General features: G+C 36.5%; 2 protein-coding genes across 3 annotated transcripts; one reads left to right on the forward strand and one right to left on the reverse strand.

Annotated features, from left to right (window-relative positions):
• Positions 1 to 930: 930 nt before the first annotated feature.
• Positions 931 to 10,949, forward strand: LOC147868740 (DNA/RNA polymerases superfamily protein). 2 transcript variants are annotated; one of them, XM_087322995.1, is made up of 14 exons: positions 931 to 1,102; positions 3,534 to 3,706; positions 4,410 to 4,583; positions 4,688 to 4,811; positions 5,030 to 5,130; positions 5,207 to 5,293; positions 5,889 to 5,984; positions 6,060 to 6,180; positions 6,379 to 6,507; positions 7,729 to 7,820; positions 9,151 to 9,262; positions 9,519 to 10,056; positions 10,138 to 10,560; positions 10,644 to 10,949. In XM_087322995.1, exons 1-14 carry the CDS (start codon positions 1,045 to 1,047, stop codon positions 10,753 to 10,755), a joined length of 2,340 nt encoding a protein of 779 aa, XP_087179121.1. In that variant the 5' UTR covers positions 931 to 1,044; the 3' UTR covers positions 10,756 to 10,949. The 2 variants fall into 2 exon arrangements, with proteins under 2 accessions (XP_087179121.1, XP_087179127.1); XM_087323001.1 differs by lacking the exons at positions 10,138 to 10,560; positions 10,644 to 10,949 and having other exon boundaries at positions 9,151 to 9,270; positions 9,519 to 9,822.
• A 1,440-nt stretch (positions 10,950 to 12,389) lies between these two features.
• Positions 12,390 to 18,861, reverse strand: LOC147868741 (uncharacterized). Its single transcript, XM_087323013.1, has 11 exons — positions 18,470 to 18,861; positions 17,442 to 17,513; positions 17,307 to 17,365; positions 15,616 to 15,754; positions 15,386 to 15,482; positions 15,015 to 15,081; positions 14,830 to 14,928; positions 14,649 to 14,738; positions 13,209 to 13,363; positions 13,009 to 13,110; positions 12,390 to 12,916 (listed from the first exon to the last, which is right to left on the reverse strand). Exons 1-11 carry the CDS (start codon positions 18,711 to 18,713, stop codon positions 12,826 to 12,828), a joined length of 1,215 nt encoding a protein of 404 aa, XP_087179139.1. The 5' UTR covers positions 18,714 to 18,861; the 3' UTR covers positions 12,390 to 12,825.
• Between the last annotated feature and the right edge of the window lie 1,431 nt (positions 18,862 to 20,292).

Genomic DNA, 20,292 nt, shown 5'->3' on the forward strand with positions numbered 1-20,292 from the left:
AAACCACTAGCGACCTTGACTAGTTAGCAACTATAACTATTATGAATTGAACTCATGATGAGCGATATAATAAGATATTAAGAGAAAGAAAGAATGAAGGGTGTTTAACACATCGATAATTCCCCGAGCAAAGGACACGAGACAAACATAAAGTATCATTGGTGTTCCATACCATTGATTCACTGAATATTACCTTATGTTATACCTTGGTATTTGAATAATGGATCATAGGAATATAGCTTTGCCTAACCTATATAACCTCAACAATGTATTAAGATGTTGTAATAAAAGGGGTAGCAAGTTCCCTTTACATAGTCCAACACCTAAGGCTCCCATACCACCACGTGTTCCCATACCACTTTAAGGGTTTGCCCTAGTTCCTAGGATAACTAACTAGTTTCCCAAGTATCGCACCTTCTTAACACGTTACAATTCGCTATATAATTGGCCCTTAAGGCTATGCCCATAACAACAATCTTGTGGAAGTCGAATAGAATTACTAGATTTGGGTTACACAATGCATTACTAAAATTGACACGAAGACTCGAACTTATCGGCCAACGGAGTTTGTTTGCAACGTCTGAAAAGGACAAGCAACTCGGGGGATTGGTTGACGGTTAATAATAAATTTACACGATTGCCTCTCCTTTTTTTGTTTTTGGCTATCGATTGGAAGGCGGGTTTAATCCCCACAAGCGTTGATTTGCGATGTAATCGGAGATCTCATGCCACCGGATGAGCTCTCGGGGTCTCATGTATGGTGCCAAAGGGCCCTTATAGAATTGCGGCAGTAGCTTGCTAAAAATAGTAAGTCGCCAAATTTGGAGATGGAGGGAGGTCTAAATCCCTCTCCTCCCCCCAAAATAAAGATTCAAAATGGAAGGGCATTTTCTGGAGGTTTGCTTTTGCTTTGTTTTTTAGATCGAAATTGTCCCCATTTTCATTAAGGAACCGAGATCATGAGTAACGAATAAGTTCATGGATTTCTCTCTGTCGTGAAAGAATTTAGTTTTGGAAGAGGAAGTAGACCAAAGACGAGGAAGGATGGATTCCGAGCGCCCATGGCAATCTTATCATACTGTCTTCACCAATGCTAAAGCAGGTAAGACGAAGAAGAAGAAGAGCCGCACTTTTCTTTTGAAAAAAAAAAATGTTAAACAAGATCTGAAGAGACAAAATGGGACTCTTCATTCTTGTTTCTTTGTATGCTAGGATTATATGCTGCTGTGTTCAGCATGTTTTTGGAGATTAAGCTTAGGAACAACCTACTTGTTGAGGAAATACTTGGAAGTAGTTGTCCTTCTTTCTGGCTGAATACATGGTTTTTATTGTTCCTTTTCGAATTTCTATAGACTCCAAAAACATGTTAAAAAATATAATCGATTTAATAAGACTGAATAGAATTGTTCTAATCTCGAACATACATTAATCAATGAGGAAATTAATCGATACAATTCTATTCAAATTCACGTTTTTTAAATAAGAGCTTCACATCCTCTTTGGGAGCCATAGATTCAGTTACAAGGCCATTGTGACTAGTTTCAGAAGACGTTTGTCAATATGGAACATGGAAAAATCAACGAACAAATTAGAAATACAATTCTATTGAGTCTATTAAATCAATTATATTTTCTAACATTTTTTTGGAAGCCATAGAAATTTAGAAAGGAAGAATAAAAACCATGGATTTAATCAGGGAAAAGTGAAACTACTGGCAACCATCAAAACCAATACTGAACATGCACCGAGATCTATATTATTTCCTAGATTTCTTACAAACGAAGGCGAAACAAAATGAGACTGATATATGTATCAACTCCCATTTAAAAGAAAATATAATGCATGGGAGAAATAATTCAATCACGGTTATTAACTCAATTGTGATTGGCATTTTGAAGCCAATACCTCAATCTATATAGTACAATCAATCTCTTGGTGATAGTAGCTAGAAAATGGCTTTCTTAGAGCCCCAAACCGAAACCACGCATTCACACATTGTAAATTATCTACAGGCGAAAATTTGAGCACACTTACCAAAGGATGAACAGATTCTGGGATCAACTTAAGGAAAAGATCATATTATGCTTCTCTTTATGCTGCTGCTGATGTGATAATTTCACCTGAAGTACATTCTCTTCCTATATGTTATTTAAACTTTTTGCAAAACAAGTGGTTTTGTTAGAAACACAAAAGTCATGATAGTAAGAAACTGAGCAGCCAAAGGCCTACACATGATTCACCTGCAAGGGTGAAAACGTTGGAATAATGATCCCTTTCAACTATTTGAGCATTGATGCACCAGAAAATAATGGGTAAAGTGCATGTATATGAACATGTTAAAGGCTGAACGGACCAGCAATAGCATGGAATAGACGGTGATAGAGATGAAAGCTGGAATTCAATTTTGGTTTATCAAGTAGAAATTTGGGGAGGAGCCATATCTCAATCTAGATGGACGACATCGAAATAGCATAATTTATTTTTGAAAGGTGACATTCAAGTGTCAAACGAACTGCCCTGCACCTTATCTATTGGATAGAAATAGTATTCTTACATTTGTCAATGTGAATCTATATCAGCTCCCCAAAGAATAAAAAAAGGGAGAAAAATGAAGACCACATATGCAGACCTTAGTTTAGGTATGTCATTGCATTGCTCAGTCTATTATGAGATCAGAAGAAGTTATTAATCTCTGTTTCGAGAAGGAATCCGACCTCTCTGTGGGGCAAGGGAGTACAATAGTCAAAGATACTTATCTCTCTTATATCTAGAGATAAAGAGACATAGAGGGAACTTTCTTGAGGGAGAAGTCATACTCACAAATGCGCCTCAGCAGAGAACTTTTACAGATTTCTTCTACATGGATACTACTAGGGATGATCCTCATAATGTACAAAAAAACCTTCCACCCAAAGTGGATTTAAGACTGAGAGGAGTCACAATGGCTAGAGACCATTGGTCTTTGTTGTAGATGTTGTGAATAGGAGCATGGATCTGGGAGCATCAGATGGCATCCGAGACACCCTTCATGTATCACTGAACTTTCCATATTGGATCAACACATGACTTCCGCTTTCAATTGGCAGCAATTTCAGGTTCAATGATCAGCCACCAAATCTGATTGTTGGTTATTTGTGATAACAATTTCATGAAGGGAAACAGGGTAGGAAGCCATTTTGTTTCATTACTGACATTGAAAAATTAACATAAATAGTTGTCATCTTTATCAGGTGCTATAGGTCTTTTGTAGATACTAATATATGTTACTTTTTTCTTTCTAAACTGATTTGGTCTTCACCAGGAGTTAATATAACTTTCTTTTTATCTAATCCTCAGCACTTTGAAAGCTTTCTTCATGACTATGTGTTTTTTATATTTCCTTATCTAAAAAGCTTTATTTAACAATCTACTAATTGCTTGCTAGAATTCTTAAACTATATAAGAGAGTCATAAATCTCGATAGTATGGTAAAAGAAATCTTAATACTTCTCAGTAATTTTCTTGCATTATTCTGCAATATGCTCGAAATGCAGGAATGGATGGAGTGGACAAAGAGAAAGTTCAGAAGGTGGTTTATGAGATGACCAAAGGGTCAAAATACTTTGAACATGAACAGAGAAAAGAAGCCATAATATTGCAACGCATTAAACACATGGAAGCGCAAGCTGCTCTTTTAACGGAAGGTGAACTTGTAAACTACAAGAAGGTGGTTACTAAACATATTGTAAATATAAATATACATATCTGAGGAGTATGATCAATCTTCTTCCAAGCTCCAGCATGCAAATGCAGTTGACACCTTTGTTCAAATAGTGTGCTCATGTGCTCATATGCTTGGAGATTTAGAATACATGATACACATATGATTGGGTAAATGTGTTTGGTTTGGCATTCTCAGTTTCTCATTCATATTCGTTTTGAATGTTACCATTTGGAAGTTAGATTGTCATAAAGGACTAGCCATATAAACAAATTGGAATTGTAAACATATAGGTCTTGTTCTAAGCTTAAAATGCAAATAATCTTAACACATTTTGTTCACATTGTGTGCTCATGGTTGGATATTTAGAATATAGATATATAGTTGGGTGGGGTTTAGGAACAAAATTTGCAAGTGTCCTTGTCACTTGCGATTTCCAATTTGTACTTATTGGCTGGATGTTTAATATTTGGAAATTGGATTGCCAGTCATTTCTTCATCATATTCAACATGCATATAAACTTTTACAAGCCTTGCCTTTTCAATTTATAGGTGTGTAAAACAGAAATGTTCTAGTAGTGAATTGTCAAATTGTTAAGTCAAAGCTGTCTCTTAAATTTTTGGCCTGCGGGATTGCTTTCCCATCTCAAAATTTCAGCATATCTGCTTAGTTTCAGTTAACCACATTGTTGTATTTTGGTTAATGTAGGCTGCAGATATGAAAATTACTGCTTTGGAGGCTGAAAGGAACCTCTCCCGTATTTGGATGCATGTGGATCTTGATGCATTCTATGCTGCTGTTGAAACACTAGAAGATCCATCTCTTGCTGCCAAACCAATGGCTGTAGGAGGGATGTCAATGATATGTACAGCAAATTATGAGGTCTTAGATCTGATTCAATTGAATTTGGGTGGTAAATTATCTGATTTAATTCTTGGGCCCAACTAGTAAGCACATTCATGGACATTTGTATGTTCTGTGTATAGGCTCGCAAATTTGGTATCCGGGCAGCTATGCCAGGCTTCATTGCTTGTAAATTGTGCCCAGACTTGACATTTGTTTCTCCAAATTTTGAAAGATATACAGAGTATAGTGAGAAAGTGCGCCAAGGTATTGTCACCATTTAGTTACTGAGGAGGAAAATTAAGAAGCTTTGATGCTTAACTGTTATTGTTGTAACTTGTCAACATCATCATCATCATGAAGAAATTAAATTTTTTTATTAATTATGTGAATGGTGGCCTACTTCCATTGTTGTTATAGATTTTCATGCATTTTCGTGGGGATAGTGACAATCTCCTCTGTTTATTAAATTTGGATTATGACAGTTTTTCGTCAATACGATCCTCATTTTGTTGCAAGGAGCTTAGATGAGGCATACTTGGATATTACTGAGCAATGCATGCAACGCAATATGACTTCCGAAGCAGTAAGTGCGTGATAGAAATTTTCTACTAATACATCCTATAAATATTCAATGTGCAGACTGACACATTCATCTCAAGTTAGCAGAGGAACTTCGGACCCGTGTACGAGAGCAAACAGGATTAACATGCAGTGCTGGGGTGGGGCCCAATCGCATGATTGCTAAGGTATTTTCTCATGCCAAAGGTATCAGATTGATAGTATTTGAAATGGAATCGTATATATCAATGTTTTTGTGCTTTACATTTCTCACTCCTCTGACAATGCAAATAGAGATTTCATAAGATTGACCATACTATGCATGAAGAAATCCAATTATCTTATACTTGCCAAGCTGTAAAGATTGGCATTTGCAGCTTGCATGCAAGTGTGTTGGATCTATCTATTATTTATTTTTGTCTATTTTTTCATTCTTATTTTGACATTGGTCAAGAAGATACCATCATTAATGAGAATCCAGTGAAAGATACCTAAGGAAGATTTGTGTGGGGTACAAGAAAAGAATGCAGTTCATATAGATCCGGGGGGTTGGAACTAAAATTAGCTATGAGACTAAAAGACTCAAAATTCTGCCGTAAAAGCTGAACTGGAGGAGATAGAAATTCGGTTTAATATTTCTCTCTAGCAACTGTAGTGCTCGTTTTTTGGAGTTTAAGAGGGGTTTCGTAGCTCAATCATTTTTGGGAAAATATTCTTTGCCTCCAATCTATACTATATTTTGATTACTGAATTATTGTTTATTAACATGTCTTTTGAGTACAGGTGTGCTCTGATATCAATAAACCAAATGGGCAGTATGTAGTTCCCAATCAAAGGGCAGCAGTCATGGCATTTGTGTCAACACTACCCATAAGAAAAGTGCAGTTGTTATCCTATTTCAATATGTGTTATCTTTTAAGAATGCTATATAAGATTTGAACTTCTTGCTGGCAGGTAAGTGGCATAGGCAAAGTAATGGAACGGTTATTGAAAGAAATCTGCAGTGTCTATGTGTGTGAAGATTTATTAAAGCAAAGAGCCCTCATTGTAGCTCTATTTTCTTCTATATCATCAGGTGTATTTGATTACTTCACACATACTTCAAACTTGTTTGGGTTGGAATCTATACTTAGCATGTACATATTCATAGTATATCTAATCAATTAAGAATTGGAGAAAGATGATAGATGGTAATTGGTTGGACAACAACCTCAGAATCATATTTGAAATATTTTCCCAACACTAAATTTCTTGATAAGGCTGTGCACTACAGACTTCTTGATGTCCGTGGGTTTGGGCATTGGAGGATCTGATACCCCTCTGGAGGAATCACGGAAGAGCTTGAGTTGCGAGCGCACCTTTTCTGCGATCAGCAGTGAGGAAAAGCTATTTGCAAAATTAGGTATCTCTGCTCTATAAAGTAATGTGAATATATAGCATCAAACTTATATCAGAGTTGTGTTCCTGTGTTGATATTATGAACCACATTTTGTCATCTGCATAAGTAATTTCCAAGGATATGTATGATCCCTACTCCCCATCTCTCCTCTTTTTTCTGATAGATTTTACTGTTTTTTCATTCTTTTTCTATAAAAACTTCTCATTCCGTACATAATGCCCAAAGCCACAGATGCTACCATAATGTGTGGCCACATTTGCTGACATGCAATAGAGAGCTGATTGAAATACCCAAATTTCTGGACATGATAAGATTTTTCATGCAGAAGAAAACAATAGTGCACAACCTTTATGCCTGGAGAGAGAACTTCAGGCATTGCACCAAGAAGCTCTTTAAGTCATAGCTCTGATAAGCTGAAAGAAAGGGCATCGAGTCTTTTGAGTGTAGACTTGAAAGTAGACTTACGAGCCGTCTTATTCCATATTGCATGCTGCATCACCATTCATTACACAAATCTAAATTGCTTAGGCTCCAAGGAATGCACTATTCAATTATAACTTGCACCAAATTTCTTTTGGTAGAGATTTGAAAAACCATATCGATGTGCTACTGTTAAGAAAGCATAAAAGAAATCACCATCATCACCGCAGAAAGTGTTCGAATTGGATTGCACCAAACTACGAAATGGAAGAAAACTTGAGAGAGAAATAGCAGGTCTATGCTATGGTAAATCCACAACATAGACGTTTCCTCAAAAGATACAACTCCGAATTTGGGTTCATCTGGGACTTTAGGGAACTGGCTAATGGCTATAGTCAGTCTCCAAAATCTGTGGGAACTAATTCACCAAGTCCAAGAACAATTCTGTAAGGATTTGGATAAGAATGACAACTTAGCAGCGCAACAACAAAGGATGCTCAAAACAGACATAAAGGAGGGGCTGCAGGCTTGGTAGTTGCTTAGGCAAATTTCCAAATCCAAAACGCTTGATAGTTTTGTAAGTGATAAATTATCAGAATCCCCTCCACTATCTTATTGTCGAGTTTTGTAAACAAAAATCACGAGCTCTAGATAGTATTTTCCTTTTACTCTTGCAAATTAATCTCATGTACAGTAGAGATTCATTTATGTACTTTTAACACTTCATCCTACTTAACCTTTAGTTCATATAAGGTTATTGTCATCAGATCTATCAATGTGATCTGTTGTTTTTATGTAATACAGAAGAGCTTGCAGAAAGTCTCTCAAAAGACATGGCACTTGAAGGTCTGCAAGGTCGTACATTGACATTGAAGCTCAAGACAACAAACTTTGAGGTAAAGTAAAAAATCATGTACCTTATTTATCATGTTCAAAGCAGTAAAGAGGATCATGCACTGTGAGATGAGAAGACTGATGCAAAAAATTATGAAAATTCAGAGTGATAATGATGATATATTAACATCCGGGGTAAACATGAACCATAGAAGTAACTATGACTAAAAACACTCCGAAATGCGTTTAGATGGGAGATTTTAAAATAGTAAAAAGAAAAAAATAAAACCTGAAATGAAGAACTAAGCTTGTTTTCTAATTTCACTGTTTGAACTTCCATGAGTTTGGTTCTGTTGTTTCATCCTTTTATGAGTTCTTGAAAGCTAGTGCAACCTTACGGGGATTCCTGAAAACTCTACCTGATGTGTTCACTATGTTGAGGCATTCTAAAGCAACAGCTTCTCTGTTTCCACTATGTTGAGCCAACATACATCACGTGTTCTCTTTTCTTGCTCAATATCCAGCCTATCATGGTTTCTATTTTCAATATTTCTAGACATGGCCCAATCAATGCGATACCACAGCTCAGTTGATTCAGCATTGACCAACTGTCCTTGATAATTTTCCCAATATTTAATATTCAATTTGAGTGATTAAACATGGACTCAGGTTCGTATGTCCCTTTCTTTTCCTTTATGTGCACTCAGATATTCTTCAACATGCCATTGTTGTCCTGAACGTTTTTTATGCACTTGATTAATGGATGAAGAAATTTTTTGTGATTTTTTGCGGTAAGCATCCAATTTCCCATTCGACATTGGTGACACAATTCTGGAGCATTGCCCTTACTTTCAGTATATACTTGTGCACTCTTCAAAGGGCATAAAACTCTATTGACCTTTGTCCAGTTTCTAGAAGCATTATGGATTATAGGGTTGTGTCCTTAACCCTTTTTTTGTGTATTCTCTATTTCATTGCAGGAGGTTGCTGAAAAACCTCCACAAACCTCAACTGGGAGAGGAACAGGGAGAGAGAATGAGAAAAAATGAAAGAAAATTATGGTAGCGTCTACTAGAGGCAGAAATCTGCCTATGAGACAAATTATGCTCACAAATATTGGTGAATTCAATTTATAATAAATGATGACTGATGAAGTAACATACTAACATTGTAATAAGTTACAAAAAATAGTGTCACAAATCTGTGAATCACTCTAGACTCATATTCATCTCATGGTCACTCGGCACTTCTCTCACTCTCAAACTTGGAATGCTGACAAGGAATCCATTACCTCCACTGGCTTAATAAAATGTCATTTATTTGCAGCATAAAATGTTATCCATGTTCCTTGTACCTGTATTTTGGCTCTGAAGGTACCATGTATTTTTGCAGGTTCGGACAAGATCTGTATCATTGCCCTTCCTTGTCCACAAGAAAGAAGACGTAATGTTTCATGCTACAAAGCTTTTGAAAGCAGAGCTACCTATATCGTTGAGGTTGATGGGTAATGATGTAATGGATATAAATATAAATGCAATATTGAAATAGATAGTTTAATGAGATGGTTTCGTTCTGTATTTGTGCTTGGATATAGAAAGAAAGAAAGATATATTAACATCTTCTAAGAACAAAATTGGCCCATGATACAATTGGTTTACAACAAAAATAGGGTATTTACCCATTCATCGAAAGTAAAAATAAAAATAAAAATAAATAAAATAGAGAAAATGGGAAACTAACCAGCTTCAAATGGATGATAGGTCTCCGTATATCTCAGTTTCATGGTGAATCAATTGACCCTAATCAAAGGACTTTGGCAGACTTCTTTATTAAACCAGTCTGTGGTATCAAAACGTACTGTGAGGACGAAGACCCTACGCAGAAAACAGATATGGAAATTACCAATACCAACATAGATGAAACTATGTGTAGCACTTTACCTTCTCTAAACACTGAAAATGTGCTACAACCTTTTGACACACCATCGAGCTCAGCTTCTAATTTGTGTGTTTCAGCCAATGAGATTGATGAAATAGCAACTTCATCTAGGTTAGACTTTTCTGACACCATGACTTCATGGAAAGCATCATCAGAATTTGAGAATTGTAGGTTTCTGAGTTCTGTTACATGGACTGACGACCACTGCTCAATTTGCAAACTAGAAATTCCATCTGACTTCACTTCTGAGAGGCAAGAGCATATGGATTTTCATGTTGCTGAAATGCTGCAGCAAACATATTCGAGTAGTGATCACTTGATGGAGCTTCCTAAGAGCTTCCAAAAAAGCAAAAGACTTAGGTAAAATTAAATATACTAGATCAGTATAGTGTGTTTGTAACTTGGTGGCTTATGTTGCGTATTGTTTTTTACCTAATGCAGCTTAAATACGAACATGGAAATTACCAATACCAACATAGATGAAACAATGTGTAGCACTTCACCTTTTCTAAACACTGAAAATTTGCTACAACCTTTTGACACACCATCGAGCTCAGCTTCTAATTTGTGTGTTTCAGCCAATGAGATTGATGAAATAGCAACTTCATCTAGGTTAGACTTTTCTGACACCATGACTTCGTGGAAAGCATCATTAGAATTTGAGAATTGTAGGTTTCTGAGTTCAGTTACATGGATTGACGACCACTGCTCAGTCTGCAAACTAGAAATTCCTTCTTACTTCACTTCTGAGAGGCAAGAGCATATGGATTTTCATTTTGCTGAAATGCTGCAGCAAAAATATTCGAGTAGTGATCACTCCATGGAGCTTCCTAAGAGCTTCCAAAAAAGCAAAAGACTTCATAGGTAAAATTAAATATACTAGATCAGTATAGTGTGTGTTTGCAACTTGGTGGCTTATGTTGCGTATTGTTTTTTCCCTAATGCAGCTTAAAGACGAACAAAGAGTTGGCCCCCAAAAAAGGGCGTATGCATAAGGCTGAGGAATTGAAAGAATCTTCCAAATGCCTTCCGATAGATGCTTTTTTCTCAAAAGCTTGAGCTCATATGAACTCATTATCCATCCACCACAAAATTATACAGTTATAGAAAAGTTTAATAAATCTATTGTATAGAAAATTGAATGCTCCTCACATCTAGCCTATAATGAGCTTGAGCTCCATATGAACTTATGCTTTATTCTTTACAAAATTATACATTCATAGAAAAGTTGAGGCAGGCTATTCTATCGAAAATTGAATACTAGTCACCCCTATCCTCACCTCAGTCTATAAAGATATGGCACAGTAGTGTTGAACATATTGTTATCTATAGCTGTGATTTGAATCCCTGGTATCTTTCCAAATGCTTTGGTTTTCAAGACCAAATTTGGTAACCATCAGTAATCAACAAGAAAGCATGCTAAGCGTTCAAGTCTTTGTAAATCACACACACCTTTAGAAAATGTAGGTTGTATTCACATCCTCTTTGGCCCAGCTGAAAGGTTGAGCATTGTAATTATTATTTCATTTTTGGATTGATAGGTTAAAATATATGAAAAATGGTGTACATAAATAAGGCATGATATCAACGTCCAACTTATCAAGCATAACAACATAGTGTTTAGATTCTTTACAAAGCGGCTATCTAGGTAGTGATTGGTGTCTTGCCAAGTTTGTGACCAAATGTAAATGAACATTTGTGAACTAGTATTCTAATGTGAAATGGCAAAATGCATGTTTAGAGTTTTTGAATTTCTCTTGCAGACTATTTAGTTAAACTGGCCAAACAGCTCTTACACCCCTTTGATTTTAGCCCCCTACCATTGTAATGAAGTCATATACAGAGCAGACTAAAGATTAAGAGTAGTGGATGATCTCTAGGCAATAGTTTGAATTAAGAAACTCAAAATACAGTTATTTAGAAATTCAGACATGATACAATCTAATGCAGATATTTTATCCTTAGTGAACTGCATTGAGATAAATGTCCATGTAACATAGTTTTCTAGGTTTTAGTTGCTTTATCTTCCAATATTTGTGCAAGACAAGCAGATGCCCTCTCTCAATATTTTATCACCAGTCTTTACTTTTTGTGCAAGATCTCTGCGATAAAATAATCCATCTCAATGGTTCATTGTTCACTATAGATTACATAAAAGTTTATAGTATACCAAATAGTACTACAAGCCTAAAGATGGGGTTGTTCATTAAAGATTAATAAGTCTGCACCCTCTTCCAATACTTCCAATATTTGTGCAAGACGAGCACATGCCTTCTCTCAAATATTGTATCACCACTCTTTACTTTTTATGCAAGATCTGTGATAATATAATCCATCTCAATCGTTTATTGTTCATTGTACATTACATACAAGTTTATAGTATACCAAATAGTACTAATAGTACTATAAGCCTAAACATGTGGCTGTTCATTAAAGATTAATAACTCTGCACCCTCTTACGAAATTCCAATTCAACAGTTTCTAGAAATTATAGATCAAGAACCAAAGAAACCCTGAATAAGCTCAAAAGAATATCTATCCTTCGATTGTCCAGAATTGTGAAGTGACACAGATACATTAATGTATTTCACAATCAATATAAAATAAAGCCTAGGTAACTAGTATCTGACCAAGACGATCACCATACATAAAAACCACCACACAGAAATGATATCATATTTAGAGACTGCGAATTTCTGATTAAAAGTATGCATGCTCACTATATTCCAAAGATAAGTTATCTACAACGCATACAAGGGGAAGTTGGATCCCAACATTGGAAGCAATAAAAAAATATCAGCAATGAATACAACTGCAAAATTAGCAGAACACTAATGTGCTCACCATGAACAAACTACCTACAAGAGACATCACCCACACCATGATATTTGTATTACACTCTCAACGCCATGATTTAGTACTACTATACTCACCTATGAATACTATAAACCTCTCCTTTTCGTTCATAGCATATATGCTACAGTTTGTACTCGCAAATGCTGATCCATCAATGACAGCATATATTGAGGCCTTAGTACTAGGTAAGAGCTTGCATTTTTTTCACTATGGCAGATGGTACTCTCTCTGCAAGGTTGGGCGATGGCTTTGTTTCAACTGAAAAACGTGTATTCACTCCTGTTGACCAACTTCAGGCAAAGAAAATTCATCAGGAATTAGCGACAAGGGAAAATCAGGCAGCTCTGGAACTTGATCTGGGATCCTGCTTGTTAAGTAATGTCCATCAAGAATTTGCATACCCAATGCCCTTAATCACTCAAATACACAAAAAATAAACTTGTTAACGATGATCACCTTTCCTGGCTGTACATCTCTTTCTGAATTCTCACTTTGCTTGCATAATCCCGTGGAACCTTCTCTGATAAATATTTCATAGCACCCCACAAAGGATGTGTCCTGCCAATAGGAGAATATGTATAAGCAAAACCTCACTCTGGTGTGCATCCTTCATTTATTTATTAACTTTAATTTGCATGCAGCAAAGAAATTGCAACCTTGTTGCTGGAGTCTCTATGCAGAAAATTGCACAGAGTTTTTTACTCTCTTGTAGGCATGTATCCGCGGTCTTAAGGCAAAGGACAGCTTTAGCATGTGTGCCTTCTTCACTTCCTTCATCCAAAATGAGAGCATGGAAATAAAATGCAGAAGCCTGCAAAGAAGAATAGTAAGGGTTTGATGACAATTACATTGTCTCTACCTCTTCAGCCCGTGGTTTTATACCTTATTATGATCAATACTGATAATAAGCAAAGAATTCAAAGATTAAAGGAAAAATAATGGATTTAACGATGCTTAACCACACCAACCAACCCTAAGCAGAAGACAAAAGAAAAATACAAAATCCCATTGGTTCCCATACCACTGAATATGGCCTTGTATTAAACCTTAGTTGTTAGCCAATGATGGATCAGAAATAGGTGAGCTTTGCCTTACCAACTGTCTTAGCATCTCAAGGAGCCATCTCAAAGGAGGTAGTTAGTCCACTTTATATAGCTGAAATCCGTAAGTTCCCAAATTGTGATGAGTTCTCACATGTCCCAAGTCCTAGGATAACCCGTTTCCCACTTACCCTACCTTTAAATCCATTGAAATTAGCCTTTAGAATTTGTTCATCAGGCTATCCCCATAACCTGTGCCCTTTTGTATCACATGTTTTCACACAGTCCTCCTTGGACCAGAGCATTACTTCAACCACTACACAAAATTCTAATTGTTCTAATTTCCTTTTATATAGTGGAACTCCTTAGGGTTCCAGACTGCAATGTGTTCTCACGTGTCTCAAGTTCCTATGATTTGTCCACAGTCTTAAGATAACAGTTTTCCACTTATCCTAACCTTAAATCGATTGAAATTAGCCTTTAGAAGTGGTTCATAAGGCTATACCTGCAGCATACATCCCTTCCTTTTGTATCATGTAAGATGTTCTTGCTTGGTTCTCCTTGGACCAGAGTGCATTACCTCAACTATAAGCAAAATTCTACAGATTCAATATAAGGAAGTTTTTTCTCAGTTCAGCTCCTGAATTATTTACTTTGTATTGTATTCTAATCATGATTTATACTTTTTTGGGCCTCCTAAGAAAATAGAAGGAGAGTTTATATGAAGATCCTTAAATAAGGGGAAATTGGCTAAGGTTTCAGTTCTCGTTGGATAATCCAAACCGACCTACTTACCAATGTGATCCATATCCACCAGATCTCTATAATGTGTCTCCTTATATACCAGTCAATTTGTTGGAATATGAGCAAGTCTGGTTACATATGATGCATTTTCAGGAGGATCTATGCTGAGGTAAGCTCATCTCAATATAACATAAGATCCATCCCCACCTGATTTCTACAATTTGATTCCTCTCTAATATTTCAAATATCAATGTCATTTGTGACACCTTCATGCCTTCCAACAAAGAAAATCACAATGAACATAATTCTCACCTTGGCCTCAGCAAGCTTCCAATTCAGATAAAGTCGATGTTTCCCTCCCCAACCACCTCCTACATGAGCCTGTTCAATATTTTCATGTGCCTATTGCAGGGGAACTTGAGTTTGAGAACTGACACTGTTTATTGCAGGAATTTAATTCAAAATTCATGAAGGCATACAGTTAGGTGTAAACCTTTTGCCAATACTTGACTTGCTCACAGGCTAACCGGCGTTTCACAGCAAGTGTCGCCTTCATATTATCAACCGCCAGTCCTAGCTGAATCTCTACACACTGATATCAAAGAAGGCTTTTATGCATGGTTAATGGGTGCCAAAGTTGGCAGTATATGTATCATAGCTGAATAATTAGCTACTAGCCTGTCCAAGAGCTTGCATTGACAGTGCATCAAGAACATCTTCTGCCAAATCCGCTGGAAGATTTTCCCTACCATGCAAGTGAAAGTTAACTTTAACATCTGTGCATATTATCAACTAATGTTACACAAACCCATATAGCAGGGCATAATGCAGGATTTAAAACTAGTGCTTGGAAGGAGACTCATTGCATTGGGGACATCAGAGATTTGATCAAAACTAGATACAGTTTACCATTACATGCACTGGTAGGAAATCAATACTAGTAATCCTGCATTCTTCATACTAAAATATACCGCAAACAGACTCAATACAAAAATGGCTAACCCCATGCTGTAAACTAAACTACACCCAAGTCCGGGATAAGTTCTCACTTTGATTCCTGGGACAGCTTTGGCATAACAACCTTTACAGCACATTCCAAAATTCCAGCAGCTTTCAGAAACACATCAATAGCCTGCTTCCTTCTATCTGGAAAAATTAATAAAAATTATCCATCCTCAAGCTCAAGATTGATAGTGATTATATGCATCTTCAAGAAACAAAAGAGACAGTCATGCAATGTACATAGTAAATCAAAATAATGAGTCCGGCTACCTTATACCTACGGGGTTTACCACTTCGTATACATCATTTTCAGTAGTTTTTATTGACAGTAGTGCATTAGCTCTCATTAATTCAAGAACAGCCATGCTATGAAGCACTGAAAGTACTTCATAATAATTGTCTGAAATCATTGTTTCCTGCATACAGAATATGTATTAAAGTCAATGGCAGCATGCATTTACAAGACCTGAATGTCACACACTTACAAATTGAGAGAGAAATGGAGTAAACGAAATAAATTGTCTATGAGACCAAACCTGATGCAGTGCATTTGTCCTCTGGACATCATAAATAAACTCAAGCTACAACTGGAAAGTAACAGCTAATCTGAAACAAACCAGGAATTCATCATGATGAGAGAAGTGACTACTTCTATCCAAAGACAGATCTTGGAGGATGTAATACATGAGATTTGAGGCCAAAGACTATTGCAATAAAAGCTGCTGGACCTGACATGAATCTCGCCTCCCTATCTTTGATTTCCTGTTTGTATCTTTTCTGCATTTCTCATATATCTTAACGAATCAGATGTGGTGGGGACCTTAGATGTCTACTTTTGTGATAAAACCAGCTCCCTCTCTCAACCTAAACCCCCTTCAAGATGTAATCTGCATCAGACTAGAGTAATCTAGGTCATTAACAGTTTAGGAGACTATTGGAGCAGACACGAGCATTACTGACATTAGTTTTACATAGATACTCTGAAGGAGGTTGAAATAAATGTCTGTAAAGTAGATCCTATGATCTCTACATATAAGCACATCTTCAAACGCTATGCTCTTCAGACTCCATGGTTCTCACATTCCAGGTCTTGTAATGTAAAATTTAATTACTCATGCTTTTCTAAGGATATGGCATATGATATGCCAAAAGTCTAAGTCTACTTCATGGGGGTTCACTTAGGAATAAGAACATTAACAACCATGTTTCATGTGCTATTTGTGATCTTATTAGTTTTTTATATATATCCTTCACTTTTAATGAGTAGTTCAGGCTGATTTGATTGCCACCCCTTAACGACAAAATAAAATCTGATAACAATCAAATTTTTAAAAATAATGCCAATGTCTTTACCCAAATTTCCAGAAATCTTTACATATATGTGTTTGCCAGAATGTCACTTATTTTGCTTTACTAATTGAGTTCTTACCATGTGCTGCTTAATTTAACCTACTTGTTAGTGTATATGGGTTAATTAATGTTCATTCATTAGTTGCAAGTAGGTTAACTACTGCAGAGTATTTCGTGGTACATTGCTTGATAGAAAAAATTTAATGAATAGAATTGCAGATTCATCCTTTAATTTCGATTAATTTGTTGCACATTAGATAAATCTGGAATAAGTGGAAGCAACAACTAAATTAATTAAAAAATAATTAGTGCACTTTGGATTAATTATTGACCTCTGCTTTCTGCTGGCTGGCCTAGCTATGGTTAGATATTTTTGGGCAGAAAAAAACTCACCTGCTTGATTCACGTATGCCATACAAAACAGTGACATTTTGGAAAATATATAAATATTTGTGACATTATCGTAAATTTGTATTGGCATTTTTTAAACCAGACCATTATGAACTTCCATGCATGCTCATATGTGAATGCTACAGTGAACCTCCTAGGGATCAATTTTAGTTTAAGATAGATGAGGGAAAAAATGCATTCAAAAATCTGCAAATCCAAGCCCCACACCTGTTCTGCATCCTCTTTATTCTTCCACGCAAATTTTACTCTAGCTGTTGACCCATCTCCTACAAGGAGAAGTAAACGTTTAGGAGAGAATTTTTTTACTAGCTGCTAAATAAGAATTTCAGTTATAGGAAACACCTTTTACCCAACCAAGGAATAAAGGTAGATATTCTTCCAATGTTTGCTGAAGATTCGTGACTGTTGTTCCAGCTGTAACAATTTAGATGTAAAAGGTTGTATATTAGATCAAACAAATACATACACTATATCACCTTATTAAAATGAACCCCAGTTTACATATGTTAATAACACATAAACAGAATTTTCTTATGCATTGAGTTTGACGTATTTAACTCATCAAAGTAACAAAGAAAATTCATGAATCCAAGCATAGACACCACAGAAGACTCGCTACGTTTTGTACTGCATAGAGACAAGAGCAGTAGTCTCCTATCATGAGAGAATTAAACTCACGCAAACAATTGCAGCAGTTACAGTAGTGTCATTGATATCGTTGAAACTCTCTCAATCATGTGCAATTCACAGATCAACAAAATAGTGATGCTCATTAAATATGATGTACCTTTTTCCTTCATAGATTTGTATATCCTTTTCAAAATTGTTTTCAAATTCACTTTCTTATTAGTTTACCAAATCAGAAATGCATTGGCATTTTTGGACTAGCAATTGCACCTGAAATTATGACTGAGTCGTATATTCACGTAGGAAAATGCATCATAAATGCACATGCACTAATGTTCTTCAGAATTTTATCGCAATCCAGAAAACTCCCAGATCAGAATTCAGGGAGTTTTTTTATTATTCTCTCGAGTTACCTTTTCATGCATGAAATAAAAATAAATCACGAGAAAATACAAAAAATATAAATTTGAAAGAAAATTTGTGTATTTTAGTCAATTATATTCCCATTACAGGTATTTGACATCTTTAGATATTAGTAGAAAATTCTTACAATTCTGTTGGATTTTGCTCCTTTTAGAGCTAATCATTTCCAACCAGGAACTTCAAACACGTACATAAAATACATAGCTACACGCATGCACCTATACACACACATGTAAATACAAATATACACCAACATCCATACACAATATAGTTATATAATGATTCAAAAAACATTGGATTGATGAGAAACTGGGAAATACCTGGCTGCGAAGCTGATTTGGAAGAATTGTCTGTGATCTCTGCATAAAGGGCATCTGCTGAGGTTCGAACTCGAGATCGGATCAAAAGAATCTGTTCAGGGACCTCTGTTTCTGAATCATTAGATATTTGCACCACAGAAGGGATCCTTAAACCAGGCCAAAACACAAGCATAGCCATGGAATCTGAATCTTCATCCAGACCTGAAGATCTACGGTTTCTCGATGAAGAGAATAAGCAACCCATGAAGGATAATAATAATTAACCAACAAAAAACTATGCAGATCTGTTCAGGATATTCTCTCTGGTTCCTTCTTCTTGGTGATGTCAGATTAGGGTTAAGAGACGAACAGAGATCTCAACGCACACAGAGGGACAACTGAGAGAGAGAGAGAGAGAGAGAGAGAGAGAGCACGTGCCTGTCATATACTGTGGCCACGTGATCAGCTTCCCGTTAGGGTCTGTTCACACGTGCTTTTAAAATTTAGCTACATTGGGTGCGTTTAAAAGGCCAATCAATACAAATACATATATGTATGCTAATTCTTATGAGACGAGGCCGATAGATAGATAGCTCGGCTCGTAATCTCCTCCCGAGAGAGACCGATACTCCGCAACACTATCAATCCCATCATACGTAATCTGTAGATTTCGATCCTGCGATGTATTATTCATAGTATACGTATTCCTACCTTTGGAAATGTACATGTGTGTCGACTTCACTATTCGTAGCTCGGAACCATACATTTGGGTTGGCTCAACAGGTAAGGTTGTTGTCATGCCTTAAAAGTACATGCGATCCTACCTTGTATTATTCATGGCATATGTATTCCGAACTTTGAAAATGTACATGTGTGCCGGCTTCAGTGTCCGTAACTCAAAACCATACATTCGGGTTGGCTCTGCCATAAAAGGTTGGTGGCATGCATAGCTCAGCTAGTGAACTCGCTTGGTTGAGGGCCACATGTTCGACCCCTACATTCTACGGTACGCCACAATGGATCTCTCGATTCCAACACATGACATTCAGATTCTCGGCTGAAAGACACAGGGTGGATCGTGTGCCCCATTGGAGATTGGAATATCCAACTTGGCGATTAATCTCAGGAATATATTTTGGTACCAATTGGTGAAACAAAAGTGCCAATATCTAAAATGGGTAATTAGTTGTTAATATTGGGTTGGAAAAGCCACTAACACAAGGTGTCCCTTTGGAACACTTCACCAAAGGGGTGGTACGGTAAGGAATGTGCAAACCGTAATACAAAACCAATCCTTCCCGGTTACTATCTAGAATGATTAACTCGATACACACATATGATAATCACATCAAGCACAGAACGGTATTAACAAGATAAACAATACGTAAAGCCACATCACTTCTCTATTAATTATCCATTGTTAATTACATCGTCTCTGGATCCTTTTATAGGTATCCAGCTGTGTTACAAACTGCTACCAACCAGCAACCGGCTACGAACTAGTCCAGATCCGGATCAACATACCAATTCCGGGTCCGTTCGTCCGATCTTATAATTATCATAATTTATCTAATTACAACTCCCAAAACCGGCTCCCCGTTCATACTCTGGCCTAACCGGCCAACATAATTTAACTAAAAACTAGTGATTAGAAACGAGCTTACAGAATGGAGGTGAACAAATGACTCCACCATACGATTTGCAATAAACAACAGTCAATAATTGAGAGAGATCTATTGTTGTAAATGAGAAAAAGCATACGTGAGTTGGGTTGTGCTTCACAATTCTTCACTTTGTTATTATGCGCAGTTATTGAATAGCAATTGGGATTGCTCCTCACCATT

This window comes from Azolla caroliniana, unplaced genomic scaffold (assembly GCF_043228905.1).
Source record: "Azolla caroliniana isolate FFs.n. ecotype wild unplaced genomic scaffold, voAzoCaro1.0.p SCAF_1, whole genome shotgun sequence".
In the NCBI taxonomy this organism is placed as follows: Eukaryota; Viridiplantae; Streptophyta; class Polypodiopsida; order Salviniales; family Salviniaceae; genus Azolla; species Azolla caroliniana.

What these genes read in the sequence shown, in the direction of transcription:
- LOC147868740 (XM_087322995.1), top strand. Translation starts at nt 1,045, where the DNA reads ATGGATTCCGAGCGCCCATGGCAATCTTATCATACTGTCTTCACCAAT. An exon ending in CAACACTACCCATAAGAAAA is followed by an intron (nt 5,985 to 6,059) that starts GTGCAGTTGTTA and finishes TCTTGCTGGCAG; the next exon opens with GTAAGTGGCATAGGCAAAGT. An exon ending in AAAGCTATTTGCAAAATTAG is followed by an intron (nt 6,508 to 7,728) that starts GTATCTCTGCTC and finishes TATGTAATACAG; the next exon opens with AAGAGCTTGCAGAAAGTCTC.
- LOC147868741 (XM_087323013.1), bottom strand. Translation starts at nt 18,713, where the DNA reads ATGGGTTGCTTATTCTCTTCATCGAGAAACCGTAGATCTTCAGGTCTG. An exon ending in ATTCCTTGGTTGGGTAAAAG is followed by an intron (nt 17,366 to 17,441) that starts GTGTTTCCTATA and finishes TTCTCCTTGTAG; the next exon opens with GAGATGGGTCAACAGCTAGA. An exon ending in AAGCTGTCCCAGGAATCAAA is followed by an intron (nt 15,082 to 15,385) that starts GTGAGAACTTAT and finishes CTTGCATGGTAG; the next exon opens with GGAAAATCTTCCAGCGGATT.